Raw genomic sequence first — 25,386 nt, 5'->3', positions numbered from 1 at the left:
TGACCCTCCTTTTTGCAGCAATAACCTCAGCCAAACATTTTCTGTAGTTGTGGATCAGACCTGCAATATGGTCAGGAGGAATTTTGGACCATTCCTCTTTACAAAACTGTATCAGTTCAGCAATATTCCTGGGAGGTCTGGTGTGAACCGCTCTTTTGAGGTCATGCCACAGAATCTCAATCGGGTTGAGGTCAGGACTCAACTCAAATACTCCAGAATGAGTATTTTCTTCTGGTGAAGCCATTCTGTTGTTTATCTACTTCTGTGTTTTTTGTTGTTATCCTGTTGCATCACCCAATTTCTGTTGAGCTTCAATTGGCCTTAGCCTTGCAAAATTTCTAGATAAGGCCTCCTGAGTGGTGCAGTGGTCTAAGGCACTGCATCGCAGTGCAAGCTGTGCCACTAGATATTCTGGGTTCATGTCCAGGGTCTGTCGCAGTCGACAGAGAGACCCATGGGGCACCACACAATTGGCCCAGCGTCATTCGGGTTAGGGGAGGGTTTGGCCGACAGGGATGTCAACAGAGATGTTAGCATGTCCCAGAGATTTCTGTAAGTCTTTCGCTGACATTCTAGGACTCTTCTTAACCTCATTGAGCGTTCTGCACTGTGTACTTGTAATCATCTTTGCAGGACAGCAACTCCTAGAGAGAGTAGCAACAGTGCTGAACTTTCTCCATTTGTAGACAATTTGTCTTACCATGGACTGATGAACATCAAGGCTTTTAGAGATACTTTTGTAACTATTTCCTGCATTATGCAAGTCAACAATTCTTAATCTTAGATCTTTTGAGATCTCTTTTCTTCAAGGCATGGTTCACATCAGGCAATGCTTCTTGTGAATAGCACACTAAAATGTTGTGAGTGTTTTTTATAGGGCAGGGCAGCTCTAACCAACATCTCCAATCTCGTCTCATTGATTGGACTCAAGGTTAGTTGACTCCTGACTCCAATTAGCTTTTGGAAAAGACATTAGCCAAGGGGTTCACATACTTTTTCCAACCTACACTGTGAAAGTTTAAATTATGTATTCAATATAGACATTAAAAATACAATAATTGGGGTGTTATTAGTTTATGCACACTGTGTTTGTCTATTGTGGTGACTTAGACGAAGGTCAGATCAAATTTATGTCAAATTTGTGCAGAAATCCGGGTAGTTCCAAAGGGTTCACATACTTTTTCTTGCCACTGTATGTCATTGTTTTGGAGGGTTTAATAAATGTATTGTGCTTAATGTGAACGACTGGGTTAGAACCCGGCTCTCCTGTAATTCCTAACTTTGAGGCTTAGTTTTTTCTTTTTCATTTTTTTCTTTAGATGTGTATGAAGTTCCTGACATTGAGGTGGGTTTGATAACCAATACGTTACAATTAATAGTATAGTTAATGACTACGCAATGACTGTAGGATTATGCTTGATGTGTCCCATTCTCTCTTTTATCTTAAGGAAAACTCTCCTCCCCCAGTGAGCAGGTCAGTTCTGGTTCAAGGATCGTAAGCACTTTTCAGACAGGGATCAACATTTCCTCTAAGGGAAATATGTAAAGATACACTGAGTATATCAAACATTAGGAACACCTTCCTAATATTGAGTTGCACTCCCCTTTTGCCCTCATAACAGCCTCAATTTGACAGGGTATGGACACGACAAGGTGCGAAAGCGTTCCACAGGAATGCTGGCCCATGTTGACTCCAATGCTTCCCACGGTTGTGTCATGATGTCTGGATGTCCTTTGAGTGGTGGACCGTTCTTGATACACAGGGGAATTGTTGAGCGTGACAAACCCAGCAGCATTGCAGTTCTTGACCAACCGGATCTCCTCCCCTTCATCTACACTGGTTTAAGTGGATTTAGCAAGTGACATCAATAAGGGATCATAGCTTTCAGCTGGATTCACCTGATCCGTCTATGTCATGGAAAGTGCAGTGTTCTTAATGTTTTGTAAACTCAGTGTATATTCATTGCTTAAAATGATGGATGAGATACCAAAATGACTATCTAACATATTTCTTTTCACAGACCTTCCGCACTCAAAGTCCCTGCACAGGGTTTTCCCCCTAGAGCCAGCCCAAGGTGCTAATAACGACTACAACTTATTCAAGAGACCGGGGAAATGATTTTACGCATGATAAACTATTCGCTAAACACAAGGTGGTGTCCTTTCATTATCATTGTCACACTTACATGAATCATTTACATTTGATCTTCTCTCTGTAGAATGCACCTAAAGACATGTCCATCCAACCCAGTAAGTGTTACTGTACCAAAGAGAATCTAGGCTTTGTAGCTGACCACAAATAGTTTATTTGACGAGATAATAATAGAAAAGTAAAGACAACATTGAATATTATCAACACGGGAATCATATACGTTTATATGTATTGTCATCCAGGTCCAGGAGCCCATAGATGATGAATATGAAGTGTGCGATCCAGATGAAAGTATGTAATTCATCCATAATACTACCATCAGCCCAAATGACTAAACGTTCGAACCATAATATGCCACTAGCAAGTTCCAAAAGACTTCAAGCAACTATTGACAAAGAACATTGTTCCAGATCCTGTAAATATTTGAAGTACTGTATTGGTAGTTACTTCACTTGGCTTATCATGCCATCTAGTGGATTGCCAAAGTTTTGTATTTAACGCAAAACGGAACCATCTCATTCCCAATTGCCAACAATACTCTGCTATTTCCATGATTATTTATATATTTATTAATCTTTCATTTAACCTGATAATTCACCTTGAAATGTACACCTCTTTTTTTTCAAGTGAGCCCTGAAAGCAGCATACATATAGTTACACATACATGAGACACAACATACAGTACAGAACAATGAATAGAAGTTAAAAGAGCGTCTGTTTTGATACATCTTAAAAGAGCATTGTGTTACTTAAAAGAACTCCCAAGTGTAAGATTCTATGAGTACTGTGTATGTGTGGACGTTATGTATGTCATCTCTGCTCTTCCAGGTGGCAGTACAAAGGCTGCTGAGAAGGCCCTGCCTGTGCTTCCCAAACCAATGCCCAGAGAGACGTACGTGTCGTGTAAAACCATGTAGAATTTATTTTTGATTAACTGCTGGCCGCTGGTTCAATTAAGAGTGCCGGAAAGGTTTGGTTCCAGGTATTACTTAACTCACATAAACCTCTCTATTTTTTAGGAAGCCATTGAAGCCACCTTTAAGGCCGGTAGGACCCCTGTAAAATATATTGTTGGAGAAAAAAACTAGTGGAATTCAAACTGTTATGGGAAATGATGTAGGATGATCATGTCTGTATTTTTTCAGAGGCAAGATATTGCATCCAGGGAAAATGAAGGTAACTACTCCTAAAATATTAGAGTGCTCAATTGGATCAAAGCTTCATTTGTTTTCATTGGATGTTCAAAGATGTAATGCATTTACCAAAATCCATTTCACATTGTACATTTTTTATGCAGTCTTTCACTTGCATAATAGTAGGCTACTGTAACACACACTTTTGCTTTGTCTGCTTTTCGATAGGCCCAGCACTGGCCATGAGGCACAGTACCCAGAAACCCACGACCACACCCCAGCCCTCTGAATACAAACGTGCCAAGTAAGAAACACCATGACCTCATAAGAAGTCACTATTTTGCACGCACATATCACTTTTCCAGCCTGGTCCCAGATCTGTTTGCAAGACAGCACAAACACAGACAAGGCCAATATCAATTATCTTGGCATGAAGGAATTCTGTTTGTAACCACAGCACCGTATGTTTACTCAAACCGCAGTGCCCTGGCAAATTACAGTATATTCTTGTTTTCTCAACTGCAGGATTCCTCTGCCACAGATGTTTACCTCTCCTAGTAAGTACAGGTCTGAGAGACGTATGTCCATCAGCCGCGGGAAGTAGGGGTGCCAAAGGGTGCTGCATCACCAGAACAGAGCGGCACGTTTTGCTCTTCATTGTAATCTGAGTGCTAATATAAATACTATGCACGCCAGTCTCACTTGGCTAAGAGTTGAGGAGGGACTGACTGCATCACTTCATCTTTTTGAAAGAAACATTCATGTGTTGAAAATCCCAAATTGTTTGCATAGTCAACTGACACACAGCTCTAACACACACACTTATCCCACCAGACATTCCACCAGGGGTCTTTTCAGTCACCAAATTCAAGAAAGCGTACAGTATTATATAGAGCCATAATTGTAGAGAACCTCCTTCCATCTCATATTGCTCAAATAAACAGCAAACCTGGTTTCAAAAAACAATTCGCGGGTATTTGACTTACATAGTTTGTGTGTATGCATTGATGTGTAGGCTTCTTGTGCCTTTAAAAAAAATGATGTAATTCTGTCTTTGAGCTGTTCTTGTCTATTGATGTTCTGTATTATGTCATTCTGTATTATGTTTCATGTTCTGTGTGGACCCCAGGAAGAGTAGCTGCTGCTTTTGCAACAGCTAATGGGGATCCTAATAAAATACCAAATACCAAAGATGACCATAACTTTGACACTGAAAGTGAAACAACCAGTGGAGGCTGCTGAGAGGAGGAAGGCTGGAATTCAGTCATTGGAATGGTATCAAACATATGGTTTCCATGTGGTTAATACCGCTCCATTGACTCCAGACGTTACTATGAGCCGTCCTCCTCTCAGCAGCCTCCACTGGAAACAACATAGCAAACAATGTATGTATTATGTAAATGGCTCTGCTGTGTCCACACAACATTCAATGATTATTTAACTTTTTTAATTTTTCCCTTCACTGTTCTCTAATTCTCAGAACCTGACAGAGGAACCGTACCCACAGCTGAAAAAAAGTTGACGGATGCTGAAGAGGTGATAAAGACCTGACCTGAATTTCACCATTTTATATACTATATAACATACAGTGATATAACTCAAAATACTGGTACACGATGCATGGATGGATACACCATTAAGCTTGTGCAGACTGTAAAGGCTGTATTTTCAGAGCCACATGGACTTGACTTTAAACCCACTCTCTTTTTGCTGTATTTTTGTTGATGTTGTTAGGCGGCAGATGTCTTGAAGAAACCCTGGTATGCCAGCACCTGTGACCGTAAGACAGCTGAGGATACTTTGGTTCGCTCAAATAAGGCGAGTCACACTTACATGATTACGGACAAATGAACATACTCTTATTATTACATAGTCTTAAGACAGTGGTTCCCAAACTGTGGGACGGGTCGGCAGGGGTGGCACAGGGCCACAACCCCTTTTTGGAACCCGGTCCGGCTTTCGACTTACTCTTGAAAGTTGTAATAGTAGAATGCAAAAGATGCACTTTCGAAACTGGGTAGTCTTCCTCTTAACATGTCAGTCAACGCATACCTTAGAGAGCTGTTTTATAACTTGTCAGAAATGTCCAGATAAATGAGCCCATGGCACCTAACGTTTTTAGCTATGTTTTTTAGCCTTTAGATTTTGTGTGTTTTGAGTTACTCAAATATCCAAAATAAAATATAATATTATTGGTCGCATACACATACTTAGCAGATGTTATTGCGGGTGTAGCAAAACGCTTGTGTTCCCAGCTCCAACAGTGCAGTAATATATCTAACAATACACACAAATCTAAAAAGTAAAATAACGGAATTAAGAAATGTAGAAATAGTAGGACGAGTCCAGAGTATATATGTGCATTCGGAAAGTATTCAGACCCCTTGACTTACGTTACATCCTTATTCTAAAATTGTTTATTTTTTATTTTTTATGTAACATCTTCATCAATTTACACACAATACCCCATAATGACAAATCAAAAATAAGTTTTTAGAACTTTTGCAGATTTAGGAAAAATAAAACACTGAAATATCACATTTACATAAGTATTCAGATCCTTTACTCAGTACTTTGTTGAAGCACCTTTGCCAGTGATTACAGCCTTGAGTCTTCTTGGGTATGACCCCACAAGTTTGGCACACCTGTATTTGGACAGTTTCCCCACAGCATGATGCTGCCACCACCATTCCTCACTGTAGGGATGGTGCCAGGTTTCCTCCAGACGTGACGCTTGGCATTCAGGCCAAAGTGTTCAATCTTGGTTTCATCAAATTCCAAGCGGGCCGTCTTATGCCTTTTACTGAAGTGGCTTCTGTCTGGCCACTCTACCATAACGTAACATAAAGTGGAAAAAGTCAAGGTGTCTGAATGCACTGAAGGTACCACGTTCATCTGTATAAACAATAATACGCAAGTATAAACACCATGGGACCACGCAGCAGTCATACCGCTCAGGAAGGAGACGCGTTCTGTCTCCTAAAACGAGTCCTATACCGACATAACCTGAAAGGCCTCTCAGCAAGGAAGAAGCAATTGCTCCTAATCCGCCATTTAAAAAAAAGCCAGACTACGGTTTGCAAATGCACATGGGGACAAAAAATCATACTTTTTGGGAGAAATGTCCTCTGGTCTGATGAAACAAAAATAGAACTGTTTGGCCATAATGACCATCTTTATGTTTGGAAGAAAAAGGGGGGGGCTTGCAAGCCGAAGAACACCATCCCAACTGTGAAGCACGGTAGGGAAGGGTACTGGGCGGAGGATGGCTAGTGGTAACTATTTAACAGTCTGACTGCCTTGAGATTGAAGATGTTTTTCAGTCTCTCGTCCCAGCTTTGATGCACCTGTACTGACCTCGCCTTCTGGATGGTAGTGGGGTGAACAGGCCGTGGGTTGGGTGGCTGAGGTCCTTGATGATCTTCTTGGCCTTCCTTCCTGTGACACATTGTCCTGGAGGGCAGACAGTGTGCCCCTGGTGATGCATTGGGCAAACCGCACCACCCTCTGGAGAGCCCTGCGGTTGCGGACGGTGCAGTTGCTGTACCAGGCGTTGATACAGCCCCGACAGGATGCTCTCAATGGTGCATCTGTAAAGGTTTGTGAGGGTCTTCGGGGCCAAGCTGAATTTCTCCAGCCTCCTGAGGTTGAAGAGGCACTGTTGTTCCTTCTTCACCGCACTGTCTGTGTGGGTGGACCATTTCAGATTGTCTGTGGGAAAAAAAGGGTTCCAGAAGGTTTCTACGGCTGTCCCCATAGGAGAACCCTTTTTGGTTCCAGGTAAAACCCTTTTGCGGATAGGGTTCTATATGGAACCCAAAACAGTTGAACAAACAATGATTCTTCAAAGGGTTCTCCTATGGGGACAGCTGAAGAACCATTTTGAGATCTAGATAGCACCTTTTTTTCAAAGTGTACACCGAGGAACTTGACGCTTTTCACCTTTTCCACTGTGGCCCCATCAATGTAGATTAATAAACATGGCAAAATGTATAGAATTGCAACAAAATTAGTTTTAAAACGGCTAAATGTTCTCTGCACCCCTTAACAAAATGTGTACAATTGCAGGAAATAAGCCTTAAACCAGCAAAATGTTCTCTCCGCCAACAAGAAGTGCATGAACAGTTTGTGTTATGTACCGTGCTTGTGCCCATTGAAATAGACATGGTACGCATGCACGCGCAGGGTGGGCATGAATGAAAACGTTTGGGAACCCCTGTCTTAAAAATATACTCATATTTTTTTCATAAACTAAAATAATGGGGATTTGACTCAAAAGAGACTGATGCTCCAGCTGACTGTATTGTGTGTCTTCTCTGTGTCAGGATGGGGCATTTCTAATAAGGAAGAGCTCTGGTCAAGACAGACAGCAGCCATACACTTTAGTGGTGTATTATAACAGTAGAGTCTACAACATCCCAGTACGCTACATCCAAGCATCGCAGCAGTACACTCTTGGAAGGGAGAAGAAAGGAGAGGAGGTAGTCGGCGTCTCATCTTGCTCTATAACAATATTCTGATACAAATGTAATTTTGATGGTCTGATTGCTAACCTATAGGCCTGACACCTCTTAATGTATTTCCTCAGCGTTTCACCAGTGTTTCCCACATCATTGAGAACCATCAGAGGAACCCCCTGGTACTGATTGACAGCCAGAGGAACACCAAGGACTTCACCAAATTGTGCTATGCTGTGAAGCCTTAGGCCTCACTAGACCCTCACTAGTACTATGGACCATCCCAAATCAGGCAATTTGATGCTGCACTCAAGTCTGATCTTACAGAGCATCTGTTCAGGGTTTGTGAACAACAGTTTAGTCACATTCACCAGCCATGGCTATCCAAGCAAGACCAGCATGAAATGTACATAATGTACTGTGTTAGCTCAGTCAAATTGTTCATGTGTGGGAATATTCAAACTTGTGTTGAACATTTTGCATTCTATGGGGTCTTTTCCAACAAGCATTATCCCTTGGACAGTGCCATTATGTATTCTTACAGAATAACAGATTATAGAAATGTTATGAATAGAATGTAACGTAGTATACATACACTGAACAAAAATATAAAGGCAACATGCAACAATTTTTAAATGTTACACAGTTACAGTTCATATAAGGAAATCTGTCAATTGAAATAAATGTATTAGGCAGTAACTTGTGGATTTCACATGACTGGGAATAAAGATATGCATCTGTTGGTCACAGATACCTTAAAAGGTAGGGGTGTGGATCAGAAAACCATCAGTATCTGGTGTGACCATTTGCCTCATGCAGTGTTACACATGCCTTTCACATGGAATTGATCAGGCTGCTGATTGTGGCCTGTGGAACGTTGTCCCACTCGTCTTCAATAGCTGTGCGAAGTTGCTGGATATTGTCGGGAACTGGAACACACTGTCATACACGTCGATCCAGAGAATCCCAAACATGCTCAATGGGTGACATGTCTGGTAAGTATGCACACCATGGAAGAACTGGGACATTTTCAGCTTCCAGGAATTGTGTACAGATCCTTGCGACATGGGGTTGTGCATTGTCATGCTGAAAGATGAAGTGATGGCGGCGGATGAATGGCACGACAATGGGCCTCAGGATTTAGTCACGGTATCTCTGTGCACTCAAATTGCTACCGATGAAAAGCAAACGTGTTCCTTGTCCATAGCTTATGCCTGCCCGTACCATAACCCCACCACCACGGGGCACTCTGTTCACAACATTGACATCAGCACACACACAAACATCTCGCACACACACCGCCATACATGCCGTCTGCCATCTGCCCATTACAGTTGAAACTGGGATTCATCTGTGAAGAACACAGTTTGCCAGTGGCCATCGAAGGTAAGCCTTTGCCCACTGAAGTCGGTTACGGCGCCGAACTGCAATCAGGACAAGACCGTGGTGAGGACGACGAGCCCGCAGATGAGCTTCCCTGAGACAGTTTTGGCAGAAATACTTTGGTTGTGCAAACACAAAGTTTTGTCAGCTGTCCGGGTGGCTGGTTTCAGACGATCCTGCAGGTGAAGAAGCCAGTTGTGGAGGTCCCAACGTCTAAAAGGACGTTGGAGGCGGTTGATGGTAGAGAAATTAACATAAAATTGTCTGGCAACAGCTTCTGTGGACATTCCTGTGTTGTGTAACAAAACTGCACATTTTAGTGTGGCATTTTATTGTCCCCAGCACAAGGTGCACCTGTGTAATGATCATTCTGTTTAATCAGCTTCTTGATATGCCACACCTGTCAGGTGGATGGATTATCTTGGCAAAGGAGAAATGTTCAGTAACAGGGATGTATACAAATGTCTGCCCAAAATTTGAAAGAAATAACCTTTTGAGACTATGGAACATTTCTGGGATCTTTTATTTCAGCTCATGAAACTTGGGACCAACACTTTACATGTTACATTTTAATTTTTGTTCAGTGTAGTAATATACTAGTAGTAGTATATATACACTAAGTATGAGGATAGAAAACCTTACTGAAAACAGATCAACATTTGTGATTTACATAAATTCAATGAAAACCAACTCTAACAAACTGATTAGACTACACTGACTCTACTAAAAATTAGGAACACCTGCTTATTCCATGACAGACTGACCAGGTGTAAGCTATGATCCCTTATTTATGTCACCTGTTAAATCCACGTCAATCAGTGTAGATAAAGGGAAGGAGACAGGTTAAATAAGCATTGAAACAATTGAGACATTGATTGTGTATGTGTGCCATTCATAGGGTGAATGGGAAAGACAAAAGATTTAAGCGCCTTTGAACGGGGTAGGGTAGTAGGTGCCAGGCACACAAGTTTGAATGTGTGAAGAACTGCAACGCTGCTGGGTTTTTCACGTTCAACAGTTTCCCGTGTGTATCAGGGATGGTCCACCACCCAAAGGAAATCCAGCCAACTTGACACAACTATGGGAACCATTGGACTCAAACCTTGTAGAGTCCATGCCTAACGTTTTGTACACAGTGTATTAAAATTATTGCACTTTTCATGTAGTCTAATTTTGGCCAGCTAATAGCTTAATTACCAATCAAGCAACATTATGGAATAAACGCCTTAATCCTGTTGCTACAGGATTATTTTGTGGTGAAAATACAGGTAAAATGACAGTTTCTCAATTGTTTGAGCAAATTTGTTCAAACATAATTCACTTTTTCAAAACAATTAACACGCAGGCCCAAATTGAAACCCTTTGGCGAAAATAACACATTTAATTTGCTAAATGCATTAAAACTCTAAAAACATGAAATACATAACACAAAATAAACTACCTACAGTTGAAGTCGGAAGTTTACGTACACTTAGGTTGGAGTCATTGAAACTCGTTTTTCAATCACTCCACAAATTTCTTGTTAACAAACTATAGTTTTGGCAAGTCGGTTAGGACACCTACTTTGTGCATGACACAAGTAATTCGTCCAACAAATGTTTCGACAGATTATTTCACTAATAACTCACTGTATCACAATTCCAGTGGGTCAGAAGTTTCCAAGTTGACTGTACCTTTAAATAGCTTGGAACATCCAGAAAATGATGTCATGTCTTTAGAAGCTTTTGATAGGCTAACTGTCATAATTTGAGTTCATTGGATGTGTACCTGTGGATGTATTTCAAGGTCTACCTTCAAACTCATTGCCTCTTTGCTTGACATCATGGAAAAATCAAAAGTAATCAGCCAAGACCTTCATCCTTAGGAGCAATATCCAAACGCCTGAAGGTACCATGTTCATCTGTACAAACAATAGTATGCAAGTATAAACACCATGGGACCACGCAGCCGTCATACCGCTCAGGAAGGAGACGCGTTCTGTCTCCTAGAAATAAATGTACTTTGGTGCGAAAAGTGCAAATCAATCCCAGAACAACAGCAAAGGACCTTGTAAAGATGCTGGAGGAAACAGGCACAAAAGTATCTATATCCACAGTAAAACGAGTCCTATATTTCGACACAACCTGAAAGGCAGCTCAGCAAGGAAGAAGCCAGTGCTCCAAAACCGCCATAAAAAAGCCAGACTACTGTTTTCAACTGTACATGGGGACAAAGATCGTACTTTTTGGAGAAATGTCCTCTGGTCTGATGAAACAAAAAAAGAACTGTTTGGCCATAATGAGCATCGTTAACGTTTGGAGGAAAGAGGAGGACGCTTGCAAGCGGAAGAACACCATCCCAACCATGAAGAATGGCTGTGGCAGCATCATGTTATGGGGGTGCTTTGTTGCAGGAGGGACTGGTGCACTTCACAAAATAGATGGCATCATGAGGAGGAAAATGATGTGGATATATTGAAGTAACATCTCAAGACATCAGGAAGTTAAAGCTTGGTCGCAAATGGGTCTTCCAAATGGACAATGACCCCAAGCATACTTCCAAAGTTGTGGCAAAATGGCTTAAGGACAACAAAGTCAAGGTATTGGGAGTGTCGTCACAAAGCGCTGACCTCAATCCTATAGACAATTGTGGGCAGAACTGAAAAGCGTGTGCGAGCAAGGTCTACAAACCTGACTCAGTAACACCAGCTCTGTCAGGAGGAATGGGACAAAATTCACCCAACTTATTGTGGGAAGCTTGTGGAAGGCTACCCAAAACGTTTGACCAAAGTTAAACAATTTAAAGGCAATGCTACCAAATACTAATTGAGTGTATGTAAACTTCTGACCCACTGGGAATGTGATGAAAGACAAAAAAGCTGAAATAAATCATTCTCTCTACTATTATTCTGACATTTCACATTCTTAAAATAAAGTGGTGATCCTAACTGACCTAAGACAGGGATTTTTACTAGGATTAAATGTCAGGAATTGTGAAAAACTGAGTTTAAATGTATTTGGCTAAGGTGTATATAAACTTCCGACTTCAACTGTACATCAAAACATACAACTTGTCATCTAATGAAAGGTTATATGAATCAATCGTTGCACAACGTTCCAATAAATTATTTCAAACAGGTGAACTCTTTTAGTCATGAATAAGGACTGATTGCTGATTGAACAATTTAACAAATAGGTTTTGCACACAGGTTCACATTCATGTGAGTAATTTGTATCAGTTGTGACCAAATGTTTAATTTTGTTTGTCATAATTTACTCAACTGAGTTTAGAGTCATTTGTAAAGAGTTGTATTTGCTGCTTTGCAAAAATGTGCTTAGCATTTGCATTGTGTGTGAAAGCAATTAGAAATACTGTTGTGCTCATTAGGTTGATGGAGGTCAAGTGGACCCCAGTTAAATTAAAAATGTCTTATCAATCGAGAAAAACGAAGATCCTACACCTGTATATGTTCAATAATCACACATATATTTTCAAACTATTCGTATTTATTGATCGGTTCAACACATAATTCTACCAGGTGTGTGTCAAGATAAATACATGTTCAGTGTGGAACAGAAAAGGTCAGGCACTTGGTGAAAAACAAATGCTTTCTAGGTCAGAATTGTATTTATTTCTCCGACTTATCAATACTACAACACACCAGTTATTTTCTGTTGATCTGAAGAAATAAATGATGGGTGACTAGAGGAAAGAGTATGCTCAGAAAGATGTGCTACATGTATTTGTGAGTTGGGCCTTGACCTGGGCTGACTAACTACTGTAAAAGTATCCCTTGCCATGGATGCCGTGAGATCATCAGAACATAAGGATATATGCAAGAACATGCATATCAAGACTGTCATAAGATTAATAAAGTGAAGTAATGGAAAGAAATATTCACTGTCCGTTCATGGTGCAATTAAAAAACAGATTATAATTTAAAATATATGCACAAATGCCATCAGTCAGCCATCCTATACAATATTATACAAATTATAAAAAGGTATATTCTTTGGATTACTCCTGCTACTAGCTCAGACTAACTTAACAAAATTACTAGATTTGAAACCATTCATATTTTTGGTAAGTACTATATGCATACAAACACATTCACTCTTTTCTATGACCAATCACAGAAAAGAAAAAGAAAACAGTGTACATCTGCAAATCAGAAATAAACATAAAATAGCTTTTTAAACAATGTTGGTATAGCCTAGTAACAAGGCAAACCTGCCATCCCCTCCCAAATGAATCATTTTAGCACACACACTATACATACCCGTATAACATTACATTTTCATGTTTAGAGCTTCTGAGTGTGCCTAATTTGTGTCCTTATTACAGTGTTCTGTGAAAAATGCCATATGACAGTGTACTTTGGTCAACTTAAATAGCATTGCATCTTGGCTAGACAATAACTGATACAAATAGATTGCATCCAATCTAAAACAATGATAGCACTAAAGCATAAGTGGGTTTCAAATTAAATACTTCGATTTGAGCAAAGGAAAATGCAAAAATGACTAGAGCCCTATTATTTGAGGCCTGTACTTTGGAAGAACTCACATTAAGTTATATTGATTTTGGACACTTATTAAGTCCTTATTAGCAACATATTGCTCTAATAAATTAAGATAATTGCCATCTAGTATCTTTTCTGTCCATTGCTTTTATACAGGGGCACCTTTCTCAACTTTGTATCCAGTGTAGGTGACATTTATGACTTTTCACTTTCCAGCTTCTCCCACTCTCGAGTAGATTCCATCAGATGGCGCTGGCCATGGCCAATCCAGACCTCCTGATCACTGAAGGCTCGGCCACAAAACCAGCAGCTAAATCTTAATAGAGGCTCAGTGCTGCGCGGGACTGTGTTCACCACTTTGTACTTCTTTCTGCTCATCTTTTTCAGCTTCATTTTCAAGATGAATCTCTCTTTCACTCTGCTCTCAGGGCACACACGTTCAATCGCCGGGGCATTTGCCCTAAACATATCACGACCCATGGCTGCAAGGGCCTTCAATGTTTTCCAAGACAGCACTACTTTTTGGACCTCTCCTTTGTACCTGTGGACTGTTTCCATTATATTTGTGACCTCTGAAATTTCTGTGTCTGGGTGATTTAGCACGACAACAGGCTGGTCTCCTCTTGGACGTGTTATGAGTTGAGTGGGACTTAATGGCAACAGCTTCAGGGTCCTCTCCACATCTCTAGGGCCTGGCTCCCATTGATGTGCGGCTGCTAGTGAGGCCTCTTCTTCTCCCACAACTTTCCTGAAGGCTTTTGAGAGGGGATCAGGAGAGTCTTCTGTGGACGGTTCACACCGCCTCTTTCCTTTAACTGTCTGTTCATTTATCTGTGGTGAGAGGCAAATCCTGTCAAAGCCCTCCTGCTGTCCTACATCTCTTAGCGTGGTATTGGGAGGAACATCCTGAAAACAAATGTCTGGAGTGTCGACCGGATTCTCTGACAAGTTTGTTATACCTGTTGAAATATTCAACACGAGAACAAAGCACAATTAGTACAGTAAAAAAGGGAAGTGAACTGCTACAGGAATGTTGACTCTATTTATTGTCTATCGATAAAGCATAGAGTGGCATGGACAGAGTCATGCATGACAGGTAACGAGAAGTAAATATTTGGAAATACATTTAACAAATCAGGTGCTATACATTTCAGTAAGATAATTTTGATTACCTTGTGGGGAAGTAAGGAAATGGAGTATAGGGGAGGGAGACATCATGGTGACCTGAGCTTCTGTAGTTCCAACCCCTTCTGGGTCATAGTTCACAGCCTCCAACTTCTCCTCCGTCATCTGGCCCAAATCATTTCCAGCTGATTTGGCTCCATTAGATACACAAGGTAAGCCTAACCTTGGACAATCTTGGCCATCCAGGACATGAGAATTATCGACAACGACTAAACTGTTCTGGCTTGTAGTGCAAGTTTTAGATGTGGTGTTGTCTTCCTTAGTCTCAATGGAATGCAAGGATGCCTTTATTTTGTCAGAGGTCTCTTGCATTGTTGATGGTATAACCTTAAGAACCAAATGTTTTTTCCCGTCCACCATTTTTAAACCCATGGTCTCTGTAGTGCAATTGGGAGGAACTAAAATCTTATTAAGGTTGTTACCTCTGGGGCTGAAATGCCCAGGGTTTGGAATAAGGCCTCCCTCTGACGTTGACGACCTAGTGACCACTTTGGAGTTCTGTTTCTGGTCAGTCTTGGGACATTTGGACTGCTTCTTTTTGCCATTTTCAGCTGACAGTGCTCTTTTAAGAAATTGATGCGACTTCTCCAAAGTTTTCTGTGGGTGCTCTAGTCTATGGAAATCATTCAGCAAACCTCGTCCTAACAGGGGAAGAGGACCTTGTGGCATCCACTGCATTTCCTTAACTGGGTTCTTCTTCAGGAGGAGCTCTAATGTTGGTGATGATTTTTTCTCTACAGTTTTAGGGCCGACCACTTTCTTTCTCACCCTTTTTTTGTCCTCCATAGTCTTGGAAGAGCGCAGAGCTTCAGGAAAGGATTTTTGCTGTTTTTTACTTTTCTCCTTTGGCAACTTCGACATTTTGATTTCCTCTGCCGTATCTTCACAGTGATTTACATCTTTGGGATCTGCATCATTTCTGTGCATTTGGCCAACCCTTGTTTCCTGGTTCTCTCTATTTTCTTGAGTTTGATCATATTTTACTAACTCGTTTAGGGTTGAAATAGTGGCAGCATCATTTGGTGTCAAGAATGATCCTGGACAACTGGGTGGCTTGGTCTTTGGAGGGATACTTGAATTTGATTGGCATCCATTTGCATTGGAGTCCCCAGCACTAGTTTGAGAAGCAATATTTTCTGATTCCTGCTCAGTGACACACAATGATGTCTTTGTTGTGTCAGAGGTCTCTTGCGTTGCTGATGTTGTAACCTTGAGAACCAAATCTTTTTTGACTTCTACAATTTTGAAAGCAATTGCTTCAGTAGTGCCATTCGGAGGAACTGCAATCTTGTTTTTGAGCATGAGGACAGTGAGGTCCTTGCCTGTGTTTGGGAATCCAGGGTTGGATATCATGCAGTTGTCACAGTTTGAAAAGGAAGTGATGGCTTTGGGTACATTTGAAAGTACAGTCTTAAGAGCTTCAGCAGGCACAGACTTCTCTAAAAAATGCTGGGTCTCCTCCAAAGCCCTCTCTGGATTTGACAGTCTGCAATATTTATCCAGGAATCCTTCCCCCGACAGAGAAAGACAGCCTTGTGGCATCCAGTTATTTTCTCTCACTGTACTCCTTGTCACCACGTGCTTCAGTCTTGATGATGAATTTTTTTGGCTTGTCGCTTTACCATGGACGGTGGCCATGTGCTTAGTGATGATACCTTTTCGATGGGCTATAAAGTCACAGAACTGACAACTGAAGGGGAATTGTGCTGTTTTGGCCATGAGATGTCTCTGCAAATCTTGGTCAGCAGGATTTGAATGATCAGAAATGCCACCTGCTTGCGGCTCCATGTTATGTAGATACATATGCTCCAAAAATGATCCTACATCTCTGGTGGAGAACTTGCACTTCTCGCAAGTGTAGTGGCCATTCAAGCTGTGGTGCATGTTTAAATGTGTGGTGAGCTGCAAGAGAGTGTGCTGGACATTGTCATTGCATATGTTGCAGCTGACAAAAGTGTCTCTGTGGCCTAATTGGTGAACTTGAAGGTGGGATAATTCATGTGTAATAAAACTGCACATGTCACAAGGAAAGATTGGTTGGCTTCCTGGGTGAGCTTCCTGAAAGTGCCTCAGTAAGTCATTAGGGCTGAATTCTGTGCTGCCGTTGCATTCAAAACATCTAAACCTAAGTATATTTCCATTAACCTTTGTCACATGTTGACTCTTTTGTGTTTTAAGGGGTGTCTTCTTCAAATACCTCTGCTCTGTGCTTTTCTCCTTGTCCTCTATCTTCTTCGGCCCATGCTTATCTTCACTTTGCATAGTTGGGGGCTGAACGGCAGCTTTCCTGAGACGGAGTCGTTTGTGCCAATTTTTGTCCTCATCATCGATAACTTTAATATTACCTCCAGCAGGGACATCTAATTCAGCATGTGCTGGATCCATGTCAATTCAGGCCCCTGTAACAGATGTAAAATAAGCAATAGACAGTTGATTTGCAAGCCAGCAATTCATTATAAACTGGCAACCATCAAAGACCATATGCAAATGTCCCCTCAGAATCTACAGTCTACAGCCCACACAGAGACCAAACCTGAGAAAATAACATATAAGGATGCATGTTTGAAATGGTCATCAAATTATCCTGATCTGTTAATCAATTATATCAACTAGAATTATGTTGTGTTTGCCTTTGTTCTTACCACAGACACAGGCATGAAAAATCTGTAGTGCAGTAATCATCACTATAAGGCTAGTAACTAGCAATATTCTCAATTCAAAACTGCTCTGTAGCCTACTTGTGTGACTAATTGCCAGTGTAGTGCATGATCTCACAACCCACATCATGAAGCAACCTGATCCACCTGTTGCAGATTCAATGTAGCCTATTTAGATTTGAGACTATTTACTATAGGGGAAATGTATAACTCAATTAGGCTATTGTTCACTCAAATGATGTGCAATGCAAGTTTCTCAATGTGACTGACCAAAGGACTTGCTACAATTCACAAAATCGGACCAAACTTGCAATTAAAACAGGTAAACAATCACACCTGTTACCTATGGGTCTCAATCGAAGAAAATACTCAACGCTAAATTGATTGCTTGCCGCTAAAAAAAAAGGTTATTACGGTATGTTACTGTTAACTTTGCATTAGACCAAAGCTATCAGCCATTTCTGTTGTGCTGTTTGGCTTGACCAAAACAAACTGACTGAGAAGCTTCATTAACATGTAACAAACAAACGCGTTAATTTGTTTTAAAACAATTCATATTTTGCTTCGACGATCACTCATCATCACCTTTGCCTCACTGCCTGGTAAAACATTTACTGTGAAGTATGAGCTTTTGGACGGCTGGCTGACATGCCAGTTGATTGATTTGAATGAAATATACATAAACAGCTCATGTGAGAAAGTAAAAAGAAAAACATGCATGACAAAAAGTTAATACAATCAATATATGTGAACCGAAATATATTTACCGCAGAGTAAAGCTCCGATACAATTGGTCTACGTCGATGTATACTTCGAGACTTCGGTTGCTTTTTACATTTCTTTTGTAGACTTGACAGCTCAGCGAATGGCAGCCATGACAGCTTCATCCGGGGATTACGCACAGGAAAGCTCTTCAGCGGAGTACCAGAACGGATGAATAATGGCTCATGTACCGCTTTTAGCCGACATGACAGAGATACGGCCGTTATCGACTTTCCACGCGTGTTTAATTATATGGCGAGTCGAAATAAAAAAACAATTTAAACTTTGACTTTGAGACAAGTGCCCTCCATTAGTTTATACCAGTGTTATTACTGTTCGAGGGAGTCATAACAAGATTAGACTACACTTCCTTTGTCTCTCCAAATAGCCTACTGTTCACTGAACAGGGCGATATGGCCCATCTCTTCCTGGTGTTTTGTGCTGTCGGGGAGAAAATATTATTATGCAAAGGAACAAAAAAATGGGAGATTGCACTCATTAAAATAATAATAAAACATTTTGAGGTCATTAATGCTCGGTAAATGTTCACTTGTATGTGATAGTCTTTTGGGGTAATATATTTGTTAGTTAACAAGGAATTACATAATTCCCCTTTGACCACCTTAAAGGGGCAATCTGCATTTCAAATATTAACAAAGTGGGCACTTTTGTGGGGGGCTGGAGAAATGTAACCACTCTCAAATTCATAGATAGAGCTATGGATGCAAGGACATATCGTGCAGGATATCAAAATGATAGTGTTAACCGTGTTTTGAGGCTATACAGTGTTTGTTTACAACTTCATTGTTAACAGACAATGGAGTAAAATAAGCTTATATTTCAGGTTCTGATGGGGTACGACATTTTGACTAAGGTCATGAGGCATTTATAAGTCATATTCTACAAGAATCAATGGGCCGGTATTATTAATTTAATATTTAAAAAACTGGTGGAGCAGTCACAGATTGCCTCTTTAAACTTTGCTACACTGGTGTCAGGGGTGGGATGGTGACTCAATTAGACCATAGAAGCCTGCTGATAAAGTTACATGAGAGACCAGAGGTTCTGGATAGAGGAAGCAGGAGGGTACGTGCCCATGTCCTTTGCTGCTATGGGCAACGGAAAAGGTGTTGGACTAACAGATTAGGGATTTGGGTTAAAGACATGTTTGGGATACAGCGCTAATTGAAATATTTTCAACAGTCCTCTTTTGAAATCTTTGAAGACATTCATTTAGCTGCTTGAAATTCTGGCAATAACTGACCTAAATCCTATAGTAATGCTTTATTATTTGTCACATACATGTATGAGGAGTTATAATGTCTTATAATACCCTAAGGTTTATAATAAATTGTCTCTATGTAGGACTTTTAAACTGGGGATAATTATGAACTTATAATAAGGCATTATAAGACAAGTCTTACTGTGCATAATAACCACATCATGATGCATTATATGGGCTAAAAGTCAATACAGATTGGGCCATGAAGACTAGTAAACATTTATATCTACAGAAAGATGGAGAGCTGAATACAGCTCCATATTTGTGTGAGACTTACTCAATTGGCAGAGACTTAAATACATCATAGAAATACGTTTTTTTCAAAAAAAATAATATTGAGTGTCAAATAAATGTAAATGAACTTGTCTTTTCACCATTACATTACATTTACATTTAAGTCATTTAGCAGACGCTCTTATCCAGAGCGACTTACAAATTGGTGAATTCACCTTCTGACATCCAGTGGAACAGCCACTTTACAATAGTGCATCTAAATCATTAAGGGGGGGGGGGTGGTGAGAAGGATTACTTATCCTATCCTAGGTATTCCTTGAAGAGGTGGGGTTTCAGGTGTCTCCGGAAGGTGGTGATTGACTCCGCTGTCCTGGCGTCGTGAGGGAGTTTGTTCCACCATTGGGGGGCCAGAGCAGCGAACAGTTTTGACTGGGCTGAGCGGGAACTGTACTTCCTCAATGGTAGGGAGGCGAGCAGGCCAGAGGTGGATGAACGCAGTGCCCTTGCTTGGGTGTAGGGCCTGATCAGAGCCTGGAGGTACTGCGGTGCCGTTCCCCTCACAGCTCCGTAGGCAAGCACCATGGTCTTGTAGCGGATGCGAGCTTCAACTGGAAGCCAGTGGAGAGAGCGGAGGAGCGGGGTGACGTGAGAGAACTTGGGAAGGTTGAACACCAGACGGGCTGCGGCGTTCTGGATGAGTTGTAGGGGTTTAATGGCACAGGCAGGGAGCCCAGCCAGCAGCGAGTTGCAGTAATCCAGACGGGAGATGACAAGTGCCTGGATTAGGACCTGCGCCGCTTCGTGTGTGAGGCAGGGTCGTACTCTGCGGATGTTGTAGAGCATGAACCTACAGGAACGGGCCACCGCCATGATGTTGGTTGAGAACGACAGGGTGTTGTCCAGGATCACGCCAAGGTTCTTAGCGCTCTGGGAGGAGGACACAATGGAGTTGTCAACCGTGATGGCGAGATCATGGAACGGGCAGTCCTTCCCCGGGAGGAAGAGCAGCTCCGTCTTGCCGAGGTTCAGCTTGAGGTGGTGATCCGTCATCCACACTGATATGTCTGCCAGACATGCAGAGATGCGATTCGCCACCTGGTCATCAGAAGGGGGAAAGGAGAAGATTAATTGTGTGTCGTCTGCATAGCAATGATAGGAGAGACCATGTGAGGTTATGACAGAGCCTTTGAATCCTTTCCATACATGGTTTCAAACACATGGTGCAAGAAAGAACATGAAGGATCCTCCCCCCCTCTGTCGGACACGGACAACCAATAGACATATACCAACCGATGCATATTGAGCAGCCCATTTGTTTGGTATAATCTGTGTCCAAATCAGACAAACACATACATATTTATTGAAAATGTTCTCGTATTTTTTGCTCTAAGGAGGTCTGATGTCAAGTCTGATAGCGACAAAATTTCATTGAACTCTTAAAGAGATGGGTGGGGATGAGGCTAAAGAGGCTGTGAACAATGCTGAAATATTGAAAGCATTTAATTGTTTTCATTGTTTTTATTTCAACTTTATTTAACCAGGTAGGCCAGTTGAGAACAAGTTCTAATTTACAACTGCGACCTGGCCAAGATAAAGCAAAGCAGTGCGACAAAAACAACAGCACAGAGTTAAACATGGGATAAACAAACAAACAAACAGTGTGTGCAAATTTAGAAGAGTAGGGAGGTAGTAAAGGCAATAAATAGGCCAAAGAGGCAAAATAATTACAAATTAGCATTAACACTGGAGTGATAGATGTGCAGATGAGAATGTGCAAATAGAGATACTGGGGTGCAAAAGAGCAATAGGATAAATAACAATATGGGGATGAGGTAGTTGGGTGTGATATTTACAGATTGGTTGTGTACAGGTACAGTGAGCTGCTCTGACAGCTGATGTTTAAAGTTAGAGAGGGAGATATAAGACTCCAGCTTCAGTGATTTTTGCAATTCGTTCCAGTCATTGGCAGCAGAGAACTGGAAGGGAAGGCGTCTAAAGGAAGAGTTGGCTTTGGGGATGACCAGTGAAATATACCTACTGGAGCGCGTGCCTCGGGTGGGTGCTGCTATGGTGACCAGTGAGCTGAGATAAGGCGGGGATTTACCAAGCAAAGACTTATAGATGACTTGGAGCCAGTGGGTTTGGCGACGAATATGTAGTGAGGGCCAGCCAATGAGAGCATACAGGTCGCAGTGGTGGGTAGTATATGGGGCTTTGGTGACAAAACAGGTGGCACTGTGATAGACTGCATCCAATTTGCTGAGTAGAGTGTTGGAGGCTATTTTGTAAATGACACGACGAAGTCAAGGATCGGTAGGATAGTCAGTTTTACGAGGGTATGTTTGGCAGCATGAGTGAAGGAGGCTTTGTTGCAAAATAGGAAGCCAATTCTAGATTTCATTTTGGATTGTAGATGCTTAGTGTGAACCTGGAAGGAGAGTTTACTGTCTAACCAGACCCCTAGGTATTTGTAGTTGTTCACATATTCTAAGTCAGAACCGTCCAGAGTAGTGATGCTAGTCAGGCGGGCGAGTGCGGGCAGCAATCGGTTGAAGAGCATGCATTTAAAAGCAGCTGGAAGCCACGGAAGGAGAGTTGTATGGCATTGAAGCTCGTTTGGAGGTTTGTTAGCATAGTGTCCAAAGAAGGGCCAGATGTATACAGAATGGTGTCGTCTGCGTAGAGGTGAATCAGAGAATCACCAGCAGCAAGAGCGACATCATTGATATATATAATGAGACAACAAAAAGTAAGGCAACATGAAAATATTGTTCCATTTACATTGTGTAATTTATTATTGGTCCCTAACTATCCCCAGAGATAGACTATCCAAAGTCGAGCCAACTTTGCCACGTGTGCACAGGAGCCGGCTGAAGCTTATTGGCGAAATAATTTGGCTAACTCTTCCCACCTGTGAACACACACAAGAGACACCCACATCAAACCACACCCCCAAACCAACTCAAGTTTGAATTCAGTCATGGCCGCTAGCATTTCTTAATGAACCAAATCTAAAATGATCCCAAATCAGGAAGTGCAGTTGCCCTTTTAAATCTCATGAGCCACTGCATGTTACGAATTCCCTGCCAGTGACTCTAACAACATTTCACACACTGCACCAAATACCCTAGTTTTGTACTCCTAATTATCAGTATACATATGAATGCTCCTGTCACTCCATTACCACTCAGAAGATCTACAGCCTTTGATCTGTCAACACTCAAAAGCATCTTTTTCTCCCAACTGTTTGATAATGGGAACACGGGTGAACACCAGTCAATGGGGACTAACGAACCAGACAACCACTGTGTCCAGCCTTAGACATGCTCTCTACATGCAGGTAAGTGGAAGCACTAAAGAGATTTATAGATGGTGGAAAATACCCTGACACTCCCACCTTACCATTGCACTTGCACATGTCAATCTACAGCCCTCTCTCAGAGACACAAACTTTCTGACTCTTCAGTAGGTGTCTCTCCACCGGCAGGAGCCTAGGGTCGTACATTGGCCCTTCACATCTATGACACTGGACACTGGTTGGTTGCTAGGGAGACAGACATCTGCCCATCCTTCTGGCTCTGCAGGTCACATTCATTGAATTAGGAATTTGAATTCTAGAATAGACATGAACCTTCTTATAAAGGTATGAAGGTCAGCCATTTTGATCAGGGAATTGGTCAACAATGGTTCGCCAGTGCTGTGATAAGAAATTGTATAAAATAATGAATTTGAAGAATGTATAGTGCTGTGAAAAATGATTTGCTCCCTTTCACATTTTCTATACTTTTGCATATTTTTGATACTGAATGTTATTAGATCTTCTACCAAAACCTAATATTAGATAAAGGGAACATGAATTAACAAATAACACAACAATTACATACTTATTTCATTTATTTCATAAACAAAGTTATGCAATACCCAATACCCCTGTGTGAAAAAGTAATTATCCCCTTACAATCAAAAACTGGTTGTGTCACCTTTAGCTGCAATTACTCCAGCCAAACACATCCAGTAGTTGTTGATCAGTCTCTCATGTCACTGTGGAGGAATTTTGGCCCACTCTTCTATGCAGAACTGCTGTAACTCAGCGACATTTGTTTGTTTTCAAGCATGAACTGCTCGTTTCAAGTCCTGCCACAACATATCAATTGGGATTAGGTCTGGACTTCGATTTTTTTTTTGCTTTTTAGACATTTTCATGTAGACTTGATTATGTGTTTTGGATCATTGCCTTGCTGCATGACCCAGCTCTGCTTCTGCTTCTGTTTCAGCTCACAGACGGGTGGCCTGACATTCTCCTGTAGAATTCTCTGATACAGAGCAGAATTCATGGTTCCTTCTATTAGGCAAGTCGTCCAGGTCCTGGGGCAGCAAAGCATCCCCAAACCATCACACTACCACCACCATGCTTGACCGTTGGTATGAAGTTCTTATTGTTGAATGCAGTGTTTAGTTTCTACCAGGCATAATGTGACCCATTTGTACTTTTGAATCATCTGTCCATAGAACATTCTTCCAAGACTCTTGATGATCATCCAGGTGCTTCCAGGTGCTTTTTGGCAAACTTGAGTCATCTTTTTGCACGACATAGATCCCATTATGCCTGGTGAAAACCAAACACTGCATTCCACAGTAAAAACCTCATACCAACGGAATGTGGAACGAGGGAGAACTTGGTTTGTTGTTTTGGTAAGTTTTGAAAGTCTTTTGAAAAGGAGTTTCAAATTTCAAATTGGAGTTTGGATCACGCGACGCAGTTGGTATCAGTTGCTGGGACCCCTACTATCTGTCCAGTGATCCTGCTGACCAAGGCCGGATCTGAGGAGCTGCTTGGCATAGCAGCTAGCCTTGCTGCTAGCTAGTTGCCTATCAAGCTGCCTGTCAAGCTAGCAGGGTTTTCTTAATAAAAGAATGGATGACCTGACCAGAGAGGTCCAGGACCTGAAGAACAGTTTGCAGTTCTCCCATGGTCAGATCAATGAGTTGACAAGAAAATTGAGGTTGAGCGTGCCCACAGGACTGGAAAACCCACCACCGGCCAGGGTAACATGCCCAGGCCAATAGTAGTCAAGTTCCTGAAGTTCAAGGACAAGGTAGCTGTTCTGGAAAGAGCCAAGAACTTGAGAGGAATGTACATCTTCCTCAACGAGGACTATCCTGAAGCTGTGCCCCAGAAGAGGAACTCCCTGCCATGAAAGATGCCAGAGCGCGTGGGGACATTGAGCCTGTCATAGCGGATGTAAGCATTGTCCACCCTCCCTCCCAAAAGCCTGGAAGGGATGAGAGAGCGAAGTCTATGGGTTCGTAGCATCAACCCTGCAGCACACACATATACTTACACATTCCAACTGATTAATGACTGCTGAGTGTATATATGTTTTTATCTTGCTTTGTTTAATGTTTTCCATATTATGTCTATCTCTGATCAGCTACCGAGGAAAGTGCTGGAAATAGCCCATATTAATATTTGTAGCTTTAGAAATAAGGTTCAGGAAATCAATAACTTGCTAACATCAGATAACGTTAATATATTAGCCATTTCTGAGACTCACTTAGATAATTAATTTGATGATACAGCAGTAACCATACAAAGATGTAACATCTATAGAAGAGACAGGAATGCCTATGGGGGAGGTG

The 25,386-nt window shown here is 41.5% G+C and overlaps 2 protein-coding genes across 6 annotated transcripts in view; one reads left to right on the top strand and one right to left on the bottom strand.

Moving 5' to 3' along the window:
* Window positions 1–8,441, top strand: part of blnk (B cell linker) — a 31,127-nt gene extending 22,686 nt beyond the window's left edge. For 4 of the 5 annotated variants that reach the window (XM_064932161.1, XM_064932163.1, XM_064932165.1 and 1 more), the window contains 14 exons: window positions 1,320–1,345; window positions 1,449–1,474; window positions 2,022–2,075; window positions 2,220–2,250; window positions 2,395–2,443; window positions 2,981–3,044; window positions 3,172–3,199; window positions 3,298–3,328; window positions 3,514–3,589; window positions 3,811–3,842; window positions 4,766–4,821; window positions 5,020–5,103; window positions 7,611–7,766; window positions 7,874–8,441. In XM_064932161.1, the coding sequence (XP_064788233.1) occupies window positions 1,320–1,345; window positions 1,449–1,474; window positions 2,022–2,075; window positions 2,220–2,250; window positions 2,395–2,443; window positions 2,981–3,044; window positions 3,172–3,199; window positions 3,298–3,328; window positions 3,514–3,589; window positions 3,811–3,842; window positions 4,766–4,821; window positions 5,020–5,103; window positions 7,611–7,766; window positions 7,874–7,990 (830 nt within the window). In that variant the 3' untranslated portion in view covers window positions 7,991–8,441. Of the gene's footprint in view, window positions 1–877; window positions 932–1,319; window positions 1,346–1,448; window positions 1,475–2,021; window positions 2,076–2,219; window positions 2,251–2,394; window positions 2,444–2,980; window positions 3,045–3,171; window positions 3,200–3,297; window positions 3,329–3,513; window positions 3,590–3,810; window positions 3,843–4,765; window positions 4,822–5,019; window positions 5,104–7,610; window positions 7,767–7,873 lie in introns of all 5 variants that reach the window. The other variant, XM_064932162.1, reaches the window with a different exon arrangement.
* A 4,140-nt stretch (window positions 8,442–12,581) lies between these two features.
* On the bottom strand, window positions 12,582–18,638 carry LOC135510866 (zinc finger protein 518A-like). The gene is made up of 3 exons (XM_064932160.1): window positions 18,236–18,638; window positions 14,799–17,210; window positions 12,582–14,585 (listed from the first exon to the last, which is right to left on the bottom strand). The coding sequence occupies exons 2-3, from the start codon at window positions 17,194–17,196 to the stop codon at window positions 13,822–13,824; spliced, it is 3,162 nt and encodes a 1,053-aa protein (XP_064788232.1). The 5' UTR covers window positions 17,197–17,210; window positions 18,236–18,638; the 3' UTR covers window positions 12,582–13,821.
* Window positions 18,639–25,386: the final 6,748 nt, after the last annotated feature.

This window comes from Oncorhynchus masou, chromosome 23 (assembly GCF_036934945.1).
Source record: "Oncorhynchus masou masou isolate Uvic2021 chromosome 23, UVic_Omas_1.1, whole genome shotgun sequence".
NCBI lineage: Eukaryota > Metazoa > Chordata > Actinopteri > Salmoniformes > Salmonidae > Oncorhynchus > Oncorhynchus masou.
The sequence above is the reverse complement of the archived record's forward strand: the minus strand, read 5'-3'. Positions and strand labels throughout refer to the sequence as shown.